Source organism: Myodes glareolus, chromosome 21, assembly GCF_982192425.1.
Source record: "Myodes glareolus chromosome 21, mMyoGla1.1, whole genome shotgun sequence".
Lineage (NCBI taxonomy): Eukaryota > Metazoa > Chordata > Mammalia > Rodentia > Cricetidae > Myodes > Myodes glareolus.
The window spans coordinates 44,038,782-44,052,080 of NC_142046.1; the positions used below are offsets into that span (position 1 = coordinate 44,038,782).

Sequence of the window (13,299 nt, forward strand, 5' to 3'; positions counted from 1 at the left end):
TGCAGAAACTCTGGGGTTGAAAACACCCTAGTATACTCATTGCCTGATGATTTTATATAGAAGTCTCAACTGTAAAACATTTCTAAATAATAATGAATTGTAAAAACTTAGGCAAATATTTTACACCAAAGTCATGTTTGATTCCATTGAGATTGGTGATTATGCTCTACTAAGTTTATTTTTAGATTTCTAGGTTGAGTTTTTTTTATTCTTCATTACAGATTTCTGTTCATTCTTCTGGGACCCCTGGGAAAGGGTCAACAATACCATGAGATCGGCAGATCAATTGCAACCTTAATGACAGATGAGGTATTTATTCATGTTTCTAAGGAATATTCTCACAAAATATAGCTAGATTTGGAAGTCCTTTTCATGACAGTTTTCTGGAAGTCATATTTTTCTGTGTTGGATTCCATTTTCCCAAGTTTTCACTACCAACTTTCCTTGAAAAAAATTACCCAAAAGGATAAATTACAGCCAATAATAATAATTTTTTAAAGCTGATATGGTCATAAAAATTGTTAAGCAGTTATATTTTTGTTTTCAACATAGCACTCATGCCTACTCTGTAAGCATGATTTGTATGTTAATAGCATAGAAAATTTGGGAAAAAATTGCTTAACATTCTAAATGAAAAGTAGTAGTTAAGATGCATAGAATATCTAACACCAAAAAAACTAGGAAAACTTTGCACACTCTCTACAATTGCCTGATATATCTATATTTATATCTATATCTATCCATCTATATATACATATATATATACATCTAGATATCTAAATATCTATAGATAGATAGATATTCCTAACTTTGTGATCTTAAAACTATTAATGGAACTGTAGATGGATTTTGCTGATCTCCATTATACAAATATATTTCTTTGTAAAAGAAAAAAATTCTTTTATTTATGTGCAGTTCTAACTTGAATTTTAAAAAACTTTCATGGAAAGATGTTAAGTCTTAAAAATGTAAGATCTTAAAAACCTGAACCCCTGATACCTCAACAACATATCTGGTCCAACAAGATATGAACTAGAACACCAATAAGCATGCTAACATGAAGGAGGGTAATCTCAGGGGCCCCTATCCTTTGACAAACAACAGTTGGCAACAACTATCTGGGGAGAGAGAGAAAAAGAGAGAGAGAGAAAGAGAGAGAGAGAGAAAGAGAGAGAGAGAGAGAGAGAGAGAGAGTTAGTGTTCCTCAGGGCTGACCTTAGTGATAAATCCTGAAAATGTACACACAGGCAACACAAAATAGACTCAGCAAATTATATTAATATATTTATTCATTTATATATGTAACAATAATAATCTTTAAAGGGGGCTGTGAATTTGAGAGGAGCACGTGGAAGGAGTTGGAGGGAGGAGATGGAGAATTGCTACTTATTGTATGTGATCTGCATATCAGCACTTGTGCAGAAGGTGGATAAAAATATGGACAAAAGCTTTTTCATTTATTTACCAAATAGTTGAAAGATATAGTGACATAGAAGTTATTGTACAAGATCAGTGATGGGAGCTAGAGGTGGCATGAGGAGCTTCCCACTTTAGAGAGAGAATGTTTCTGAGCCAACAATAAACAAGGACAAAGGTTTTGAGATGGGAGGATATCTGGATCACTTGGGGCATTTAGATCAAAAAGGCTTAGCAGGAATGAAGCCAGAGACGTAATGGGCTAATTGTACAGGGCATTGGTTTATCACAAAAGAACTTAGACAGACTTGGGAAACAAGTGGAAGAGTTTGAGTAATGAACTGAACCCCAAGTCACCCTTAACTTATCCTTGACTCCTCAGTTTCATATCCACATCCAATCCATAAGTAAACCTTTCAGACTCAGACACTAGGTCCAGAATCCTACCACGCTTCACCTTCTACATGGTTGTGTCTGGCTTTTCCCATCATATAGCTTTTGTGGTTCTCACAAGGTCCCCACCATTGCACCAGCCTGTTGTAGAGACAACCTTTCTGCTTTTGCTTTGTTTCATTTTACTACTAACACAATGGCTAGAGCAATCCCTCTTCTGCTATCTAGTCTTAGGTTGTTGGTCACCCAAGCAGTATCAGGTAGGAATTCCATCCCATGGAATAGATCTTAGGTCAAATCAGATATTGATTGGTTACTCTCTCAAGCTTTTTGCCACGATTGCTCTAGCATGTCTTTCAGGTAGGACAACACTATTGTAGATTAAAGGGTTTGTGTCTGAGTGGGTGTATATTTTTTCTCTTTTGGTGGCATGCAGGTACCTTCCTGTATCAAAGAGGCTAGCACAAAGAGGCTAGGTGTGAAGGCTGTGCAGGCACCAGCTCAACCTTTTCATGTTCAGTGAAGTTATGTAGGTGCTGTCTTCAGTAATATCAGTTAAGGGGCCTTGACATCAGTTTGTGAAAAGAAAACTCCTTTGGCAACAGACAGAGTTATTTCGGGATTCCCACAAGGCCGCTTTGGCTAGTGACTCAATTAGATGAAACCCAGGACTGGAAGCTTCATTTGGTGACAAGAGATAGCAAGTTGGGATGTTCTATCTCACCCATTATTTAATGAATTCATTTAGATCACCTTCTTATATGTATATATTTTAGGAAGTTTATACTGTATCAGGTTTCCATACTACCCCTCAAATGACCCTCACTCAGTTTTGACTCTCTCTTTCTCTCTCTCTCTCTCTCTCTCTCTCTCTCTCTCTCTCTCTCCATACTCTCCCTTGTTGCCCTCTCCCTTCCTCACCCCACTTGATCATTCCTTTCCAGCTCTCCAAATCCATCCATAGCAAGCTATTATATTTCCCTGTCCTAGGGACATCTGTCTGTACCACCCCCCCAAGTCACTTACTCTATACCTAACCTCTGTGATTCTCTGGATTATAGCTTACTTACCATTGAGTTAACATCTAATATCCACAAATATGTGAATAAAAGATAAATATCTTTTTTGGTCTGAAATGCTTCTCTCAGGATTACTTTTTTTTCTAGTTCAATCCATTTACCTGAAAATTTCATGATTTCATTTTTTAATGGCTAAGTCATACTGAATTTGTAAAGGAAATGTGCCACATTTTCTTTATCAGTTCTGTTGTGGGCATCTAGGTTGTTTCCAGTTTATGACTATTATGAGTAGAGCATCAGGGAACATGCCTGAGAAAGTGTCCTTGTAATAGGATGAAGCATGCTTTAGGTATATGACCCAGAGTGTTACAGTTATATCTCGAGGTGGATTGATTCCTATCTTCCCGAGTAACCTCCACATGGATTCGATAGTGCCTGTACACGTTTACACTCCTACCTTTCTCCACATCCTTGTCAGCATGAGCTGTCACTTGTTTTATTAATCTTAGCCAATCTGACAGGTGTAAGATGGAATCTCAAAGTAGTTTTAATTTGTATTTTCCTAATGGCTAAGGATGTTGAACATTTCTTAAGTGTTTCTCAGCCATTGAGTTTCCTTTTCTGAGAATTCTGTTTAGATTTTATTTTCAGACTGGTTTAGTTGTGTTTTTTTTTTTGATATCTAGCTTTTTGGGATCTTTTTATATTTCAGCTATTAGCCCTCTATTTGATGTGTAGATGGTGAGAATCTTTTTCCATTCTGCAGGCTGCTACTTTGCCTGATTGACAGCATTTTTTGCCTTACAGAAACTTTTCAGTCTCGTGAGGTCCCATTTACTAAATGTTGATCTTAGTGCTTGTGGTAGCAACGTTCTGTGCAGAGAGTCTTCTGTGCTAATGAATTCAAAGATAGTCCCATTTTTTCTTCTAATAGGTTCAGTATATCTGGTTTTATGTTGAGGTCTTTAATCCACTTGAAGTTGACTTTTATACAGCATGAGAAAATGGATCTATTTACATTCTTCTTCATGAAGTCATTCAGTTTGACCAGCACCATTTTTTGACAATGTTACCTTTTTTTTCAGTTTGTATTTCTGTTTTTTTTTAATCAAAAACTATATATCCATGGGTATGTGGATTTATGTCTGTGTCTTTAATTTAATTCCATTGATAAAAATGTGGTTTTTGTCAATACCATGCTGTTTTTATTATAATAGCTATGTATACACCTTGAAATCAGGGATGATGATATCCACCCCCGGATACACACACATATACAATTCATTGATTATTTGGGATTGTTTTAGCTATCCTAGGTGTTTTGGTTGCCATATGAAACTGAATTTTTTCCTTTCAAGGTCTGTGAACAATAGTGTTGTAATTTTGATGGGCATTGCATTGAATCTGTAGGTTGCTTTTGCTAAGATGGACATTTTTATTATATTAATTCTTCTGATGTTTTTATAGGTTATTATGCGCTACTCTTTTTCTTTCACAGGTATTTCATGATGTTGCTTACAAAGCTAAAGACCGCAATGACTTGGTGTCAGGTATTGATGAGTTTCTGGACCAAGTCACAGTTCTCCCTCCTGGAGAATGGGATCCAAGTATCCGGATAGAGCCTCCCAAAAATGTTCCTTCCCAGGTAGGTATATCTGAAAACATCCTTTTAAATTCTAATATTTTGATTTCCTTTAAGTTCATATCCCTAAATAATGCAACTCTCCATAAAGTATTAAATGATTTATGTTATCCCAAGAAAGCAAATTATTAATTTACAATATGTTCTTGTTAAGACCTAACACATTGAAAAATTTGGCATTTTGATCATGAGCCACTAAATAGGTCTAATGTGCCTGGAAATATTTCAGGCCTGACATAAAAGATATTACATTAGGGTGATATTAAGTTTAATAACAGCATAAAATATGACCTGAGATAGAGCCCATTATTTTCAGTGTTCTGAAAGTTGGCAAGGATTAGGAAATGAAGATTAATTATGTTTTGTACAAAGTCCCTATTACTGGCTATCACAGTGGAGACTGGGAAAACATTTTCCTCATGATCTTTATGCTTATATCCTTCCTTGTATCGTTTAATTGTTTTAATTCTGTACATGCAAATCAAATATGTGTCTTACCTATCCTATATTACGGAAGAGATAATAAAGAATGGTGTTAATGTCTAGGGTGTGAGTGTTGAAAACGATGGCAAAGCTCTCTTCTCATATTGCCTCGCTCTTCCTGGGGGATTGGCCTCCCACATTCTTCCCATTGCCTTTGGCTCTTGGCCCTGCAGAGTCTGACTTTGTCTGACTCTGATGTTCTGACTGAAGTGAGAAATATGCCTACTGACCCAATCCTGGACTTAGATCTTCAGGGCAGTTAGAAGTTGGCAAACTGAGGTCCAGTGGTGGTGGGGTATGCTTTTAATTCCAGCACTTGGAAGGCAGAGGCAGGCAGATCACTGTGAGTTTGAGGCCAGCCTGGTCTACAGATGAGTTCTAGGATAGCCGGTGCTACACAGAGAGACCCTGTCTCAAAAACAAAAACAAACAGAAAACAAAAAGTCTGAAAACTGGCAAATATATTACTTAATGATGCGTATGTAAAAAAGGTCATTTCAACTCCTCTTATTAATATCTCAGGCTTGTGTTTTTATTTGAAGTCATTCTACCATTGCTAAAGTCTATTTACTTTCCTTAACAACTACCGTTTTGTAGTTGTGTAACTGAAACCATATAACTGTAGTTACTCTGCTAGTAAAGTAAAGATGGTGGCTTAGAGAGTGATTGTAAGGGTTTTCTTATTTCTCCACACATGCACATCTCTACACTGATGTTATTAGAAATGTCAACATGATGGTTTATAAATAATAGAAAAACCTCTAATTAATGATATTTGGGTAAATTTAATGAAACTATTAAAATATTGAGAGTAACACTTTGTAATTCACTATACACCAATTAATCTTGAAAAGTTACAAGTAAATTCATTGTAAACTATTCTGGTTTTGAGGTCGGCATTTTTGAGACAAGATGAGTAGCGGGTTTATATTTCCTATTATTTTTATGTGAAAATAAGAACTAGCAAATTCTGGATATGAGGAGAAAGTAATACATAAATAGAACGTTGAATTAGAAATTCTAGTGTCTAGGTTCTGTCATTGTGTGTTTGTTTGACTTTGAATAAATGCTTTATCCTCTCAGTACTGATGCTTTGTTTCAGAAATGCTCAATAGAATTTCTTTAACAAAAGAAGCATTCTATAGTGACGCCCCTAATTACCAAGCTACTATCAAATGCTAATAACATGGCTATTATAATTTTAACAAATCGGATTTTGATTTTAATTAACTTAAATATGTATAGACACATGGTTAAAGTCTATCAGATTAGATAGTAATATTTTATCCAATGAGTATGAATTATATATATATATGTTGTATACTTCTTTATTATGCAAATATTTTAAAGCTCCATGCTATATCTAAATACTAGATCATATGAGCTATGTTTTATTAAGGGACCAAAATGAATTAGCATATATTACGCACCTTGAATTCACACTCATTTAAATAATGTTAACCTCATCAAATAATTTCTGTTGTTTTCATTCTTTTGAAATGTACAGATGACAGCATTTTTAATACATTTCCCTTTCAGTTAAAAAAAGGAACAACCTGTCATCTCAAGAGATCAGTTTGAAATTCTTCTTTATCCTCCTATGTCAGTCATTGTAATCACTTTCTTCTATGTTCCTGCATCTTCTTTGTTCTTTTAATGTCATGTACTTGGTTGTCAAAATCACAACTCTGTGGGGATTCAAATTTTTCTGTATACTCAAGCTGTTGCAGCCAAAGCAGAAGGGCTTTGGCTTCAAAGTATGACTTCTTTGACTTAGTGGTCATAGGGCTCAAATGAGCCCTTCATGCTCCATGTTCATCATCCCATCTCTCCCAAGGCTAGTCATACTTTGTAAGGCACCGTTTCACAACTGTTCTCTCCCAAATTATTTTCTTTCTTTCTTTCTTTCTTTCTTTCTTTCTTTCTTTCTTTCTCTCTCTCTCTCTCTCTCTCTCTCTCTCTTTATTTCTTTTTTTCTTTCTTTCTTAAAAATTTCCACCTCCTCCCCACCTCCCATTTCCCTCCCACTCCCCCCACTATCCCTCCACCTCCCTCTCCAGCCCTAAGAGCAGTCAGGGTTCCCTGCCCTGTGGGAAGTCCAAGGTCCTCCCCATTCCCAGGTCTAGGAAGGTGAGCATCCAAACAAATTAGGCTCCCACAAAGCCAGTCCATGCAGTAGAATCAAAACCCAGTGCCATTGTCCTTGGCTTCTCAGTCAACCTTCATTGACAGCCACGTTCAGAGAGTCTGGTTTGATCACATGCTCCATCAGGCCCAGTCCAGCTGGTTTTGGTGAACTCCCATTAGATCAGTCCCACCGTCTCAGTGGGTGGACGCACCCCTCGTGGTCCTGACTTCCTTGCTCATGTTCTCCCTCCTTCTGCACCTCATTTAACGTGCCCTCTGTGACCCTCCCTGCTACATGTTTCCTGTTTCTCAGTTTTATTAAAATTTTGAAACAATCAGAAGGATCTTCTGTGAATTCTGACCAGCACTTTCTTCTGACAGTTCAGCATACCCTGCCTTGCTTCTGATGGAAGCCAGCATTCCAGTTGTGTACCAGATCTCACTCTAAGCATCTACTCAAGGATTTGCTCTGTCAAAGCTCTCTCTCTTCATCATTATGTCATTCCTATGATCTCTTATATCATTTTATATACTTCCAAGCCACAATCTTTTAATAAATAACTACTTTGAAATTGTTCCTATTATCAGTTATGTATTTTGTATGTTGTAGAGGAATTATCTATACTATATGTCTCTACTACCTTTTCTCCACTTCTCCCGAAATGTTCCCTCTCCACTTTAATGCACTAATTATTGCCACTAGTGCCATCCACAATAAATAAAAACTGTGGTAACCTATTGGTCTATATTGCACTTAATTCAGGAAGAGTAACATTTAATAGACCTTGTTATGCCCTAATCGTTGGTGTACTTTCTTTGCTTAAGTCCTAAACAACAGTTTTCTGATGTTTCTACAGCCTCTGGGGTCAGTCCTAACCAGTGTTTGTGTAGGAGGAGGCTGCTACTTTGTTCTCAGCTGCTCAGCCCTGAAATAACCACACAATAACTATATTAATTAAAACATTGCTTGGCCCATTAACTCTAACTTCTTATTGGCTAACTCTTATATTAATTTAACTCACTTCTATTAATCTGTATATCACCACGTGGCAGTGGCTTACCAGCAAAGATTTGGCATGTCTGACTCTGGCGACAGATCAATGGCATCTCCCTGTCTTCCTTCTCCCAGCATTCAGTCCAGTTTCTCCACCTACCTAAGTTCTGCCCTGTCAACAGGCCAAGGCAGTTTCTTTATTCATTAATAGCAATCACAGCACACAGAGGGGACTCCTACATCATTTTTGTTTTCTGGTTCTTCCATTTCTCTATGATTTCCTTATGTTGAAACCACTTGGACCATAACCATTTTCTCTCTAATCACATTTCCTGCTGTCTCTACTTATATTCTTAGTAACACAAACAAATCTTAGAATTTTAAACCTTTTTCCAAAATTCCAAACTTATTTTCTAATCTGAACTCAAGTGTTATTCATCTTCCTATCTTATGTCTCCATTTAAATATTTGATAGACATTTAAACATTTTGAAAGTTTAAGCCAAATTGTATATAGTCTCATTTCTTTATCTTTCTCTATTTTTTAATTACAGTTTTAGGACAAGCAGCATATGGTCTGTTTCCAGGAATATCTAAAGGTCTCTGAGTTTTCCTCAAAATCAATTGTAGTTGTATCTTCCATTCTTAGTTAATAGCTAAATACATTCTTATAATTGATCAGTCCTAATCAATCCATTATTTCATCTTATACCTTATATCTATTTTTCCAGAGAATTCTGTTGACTTTGCCTTCAATATTTATTGATACTTATACTATTTCTCACTGTGACCGCCTTGATTCAACCTTTCATCAGCTTTCTCATGGATTTTTGAAATAGCTCCCTAACTGGTTGCTTTGTTCTATGTTCTAGAATCTCTCTTTAACATCATGGCCAAAATAATTCCATGTTTTGTTCAATCATTTCTATTTTTAAAGCCTTGTGAATGTTTTTCATTTCCTGGAGAATAAAGGCCAGAGAGATATACTTATTACTATATAGATAATACTGTCTTATTAAATCTCTATATCATCACCTCTCTTTTCTTGTGGAACTTTATCTCTACTCTTTTCTTACTTCCTGGTGATCTTCAAACCTTCCAGGCATTCTGACCCTCAAGTCTATAGCCTTGGCTAGTCTTTATTCCTTGGTATCCTCCAATTATTTAGCATGCCTGTTTCTCTCACCTCCCTCGAGTTTTCTTTTTTTTTTTTCAAAGTTTATTAAAATACAAAAATCTCCATTTCTGCCCCTCCTCCCAACACCCTCCCACTCCCCCCACTCTCTCCCCTCCTCCCTCTCCATCCCCAACAACAGTCAGGGTCTCCCGCCCTCTGGGTAGTTCAAGCTCCTCCCCCCTCCCTCCAGGTCCAGGAAGGTGAGCATCCAAACAGACTGGATCCCAAAAGTCCAGTATATGCAGAGGAAACAAGTCCCAGTGTCATTGTCAATGGCTTTTCAGGAAGACTCGAGGCCAGCCACATTCAGAGAATCCCGCCTCATTCAGAGAATCTGGCTGGATTACATGCTCGCTCAGTCCCAGACAACTGGCCTTGGTGAACTCTCATTAGATCAGTCCCCTTGTATAAGTGGGTGATTGCACCCCTCGCGGTCCCGATCTCCTTCCTCATGTTCTTCCTCCTTCTGCTCCTCGCTTGGACCTTTGGGGACTCAGTCCTGTGCTCCAATGTGGGTCTCCGTCTGTATCGCCATCCCTCGTCGAGTGAAGGTTCCCTCTGATCTTGCCTTCCTTGCTCACGTTTTCTTTCCTTCTGCTTCTCGTTTGGACCTAGGGAGTTAAGTCCAGTGCTCCAATGTGGGTCTCCGTCTGTATCGCCGTCCTTCGCCAGATGAAGGATCTATGGTGATAAGCAAAATATTCATCAGTATGGTTATGGGCCAAGGCCAGTTCAGGCACCCTCTCCTCTGTCCAGAGAACAATCTGAGCATCTCTCCTTGGTCCTGGGATCCCATTTATAATCAAGTCTCTAGTAAACCCTAAACTGACTCCCTTAGTTGAGATATATTCTTCCCTGATCCCATATCTATCCTTCCTCCCTCCCCCCCTCCCAGTCCCCCGAGCATTCCCCATTCCTCCCCTGCTCCCTTCTCCCTAACCCTCTCCCCTTCCAGCAACCCCCCCCACCAAGCACCCGAGGTTATCTGGGACTCTTGTCTATTTCCAAACTCGAGTTTTCTTAAGTGTCCCTTTCAACCGGGCCTATTTGAAAACTCAGTTTGTAATTGCCACTCTTGCCTTCCCTCACAGTTACCTCAGACAACTTGTGTTCTGTGCAAACGTTTTTCTTTTCCATAAATCTCCTTCTTTCTACATACTATAGAATTAAATTTAACTTTTTAAAATTTCTGTATTTCCTGTGAGAATATATACTTTACAAGCATAATTTATCTACTTGTATACTTTAGGGGTCTTTCACACACACGGGGGGAGGGAGAGGGAGAGAGAGAGAGAGAGAGAGAGAGAGTACATGTTTGTTCCAGGACTTTAATAGCTTCTATTTCTTCCTTTAAAGAAAATATCATTTTACATATCAGTCTCAGTTCCCTCTCTCTTCTATCCTCCTGCTCCTCCGACCTTCTACCCACTCCATCCCCTATCTACTCCCTCAGAGAGGGTGAGGCCTCCCATGGGGAGTCAACAAAGTCTGTCACAACACTTGAGGCAGGACCAAGGCCCTTCCCCTTGTTTCTAGGCTGTGCAAGGTATCCCTCCATAGGAATGGGTTCCAAAGAGCCAGTTTATACACTAGGGATAAATACTGGTTCCACTGTCAGTGGCCCCACAAACTGCCCAAGCCACATTCAGAGGGCCCAGTTCTGTCTTATGCAGGTTCCCCAGCAATCAGTCTGGAGTCAATGAACTCCCATTTGCTAGGGTCAGTTGTTTCTGTGGGTATCCCTATCATCACCTTGACCCCTTTGCTCATAATATTGCTCCTCCCTCTCTATGACTGGACTCAGGAGTTCAGTCCAGGGCTTAGCTGTGGATCTCTGCATGTGCTTCCATCAGTTACTGAATGAAGGTTCTATAATGGCAATTAAGGTAGTCATCAATCTGATTACAGGGGAAGGGCAGTTAAGGTACTCGTTCCACTATTACATAGATGCTTAATAGGGGTTATTCTTATGGATTCCTGAGAATTTTCCTAGTCCCTGGTTTCTCACTAGTCCCATAAGGGCTCCCTCTTTCAAGGTATTCCTTTCCTTGCTCTCCCTCACTGTCCTTCACCTAACTTGACCTTCTGGATTCCTCATGTTCTTCTCCTCCCTCCCCTTCTTCTCACCCTATTCCCCTTCCACCCTCCCTTCCATGTTGTCAATTTACTAAGGAAATCTAGTCTACTTCCCCTCTCTGGGTGGATCCATGTATGTCTCTCTTAGTGTTCTACGTGTTCTATTTTTTTTAAGAATTTTTATTGATATTAATTATTCACAATACATTTCTCAATGCATTTTACTCCTTGAGAAAACACGTGCTTTAGAATGGTTAATTGCTTGTCTATTTTATCAACATATGGCTCTTTAAACTTATAAAGCAAATGTTAACTTATCCAAAGGGGATTATCCCACAAATGACCAGATAATATCACATGTTTTCTGAGAACTATAAAAGCTATAACATGTTTCCATAGGTAATTGGAAGTAAGTAGTGATGGCTACTCTTAGATCATTTTATAAATGTTTTATATTTACTTGTGAAGACAAACCCCTCATCAGTTGAAATATATCTTCTCATTTTTCTTTAAATTTTATTCTAGTGCATTTTTACATGTACCTGTAGAAATTGTAGAAATACTAAATAATGGACTTTTGTAATTGTGCTTAACACACAAAATACATCTTGTAATGTGTGAAACATGTGTCATTCTATCTAAATGTCCCATTGTGCATAAAATACACTAATGTATCACTTTTGTGCTTCACATTCATACTTGTTCTGGTTTGGAATGACAGTCAAGGAGAAAATTTAATTATGCAACTTTAAAGTTCTTTATTATTCTTTTAAGTACTTTAAAATAATAATATGACCAGAGGTAGAATTTTAGGAAATATTTTCTGATTTATTTCAAATATCTCTGTCAGTGTCAAAAGTAAGTGAAATTAATCTGAGGGAAAATAACACTTACATAAAACCTCAGTTGATTTGCCTTTGGTTCATGAAGAAACTTCCTTTTGTAATAGTATTGCGTTTATGAGTCATGAAGACTTATAGCATAAATTTCCCTTTCTAGAAAGATATGATCTAGAGAAATAAAGACAATAATACTTAAAAATAGAAAATTCTATGTACTTTTTTTCTCTCTTTCTTTTATGGTAGAAATTGAATCCAGGGCCTTAAGACATGATAGACAATCACATTTCCAGTGAGCTGTATGTATCCCAGGCCTAGAACACTGACATTTTCTGTGTATCTTTGCAACTGCAGCATATATATCAATGTGTGACACAAACTAGGGCACCCAAAAACTGGTAGGTGTAAGAAATAAAAATGCCCATCACTCATTTAGTTAAACCATACTGTAAAATAGGAACTGTTGTCATCCCCAGTGATGAGGAAGAATAAAAGCTTTAGGGGATTGGATAGATTTTTCACAGAACCTGTCATCTTAGCCCTTCTACACACGACTTTACCGGAGGAAAAAAGGAGTTTTGTCTTTAATGTCTGGCATTGCAACAAAATATGCACCAACAAAACCTTCCCTGCAGGAGAAGAGGAAGACTCCTGCTGTGCCAAACGGAACAGCAGCTCATGGAGAAGCTGAGCCCCACGGAGGACACAGTGGACCTGAGCTCCAGCGAACCGGAAGGTTAGTGGAAACCACTCGTATGGGACTTAAATGTGTGTCATTCTTATCTGTCAGGAATTGTTTCTAGACCTAATTTATTTTATACTTTTAATAGCTATTCTTTGTTAGTGAAATGCCAATTAATTTGATTTCTCTGAAGTAATTATTGTCACTACTGTTAAAACAGAAAAGTGGCTACAATATTCCATCTTATCGTAGCCTCTCATTTTATGAAGCATAAAATACATTCACAGAGTCTTAGAATGAATCTAAGAAAACTGTCACTTGAAGCTTCCAAAACATCTTGTTGAAAGCTTCAGGTTCAAGATGAAAATAAAACTAAATACCAAGAATTAAGTCCTGTAGACCTTAGCTCATCAGATACTAGTAGGGTATATATAATGGTACTGTTAGTGTTT

The 13,299-nt window shown here is 37.8% G+C and overlaps 1 protein-coding gene across 6 annotated transcripts in view; it reads left to right on the forward strand.

The window, feature by feature from the left end:
* The window catches only part of Slc4a10 (solute carrier family 4 member 10), a 231,728-nt gene that overhangs the window by 154,747 nt on the left and 63,682 nt on the right, over positions 1 to 13,299 (forward strand). For all 6 annotated transcript variants that reach the window (XM_048426118.3, XM_085681046.2, XM_085681049.2 and 3 more), the window contains 3 exons: positions 222 to 309; positions 4,327 to 4,473; positions 12,801 to 12,901. In XM_048426118.3, coding sequence (XP_048282075.1) covers positions 222 to 309; positions 4,327 to 4,473; positions 12,801 to 12,901 — 336 coding nt within the window. The remainder of the gene's footprint in view (positions 1 to 221; positions 310 to 4,326; positions 4,474 to 12,800; positions 12,902 to 13,299) is intronic.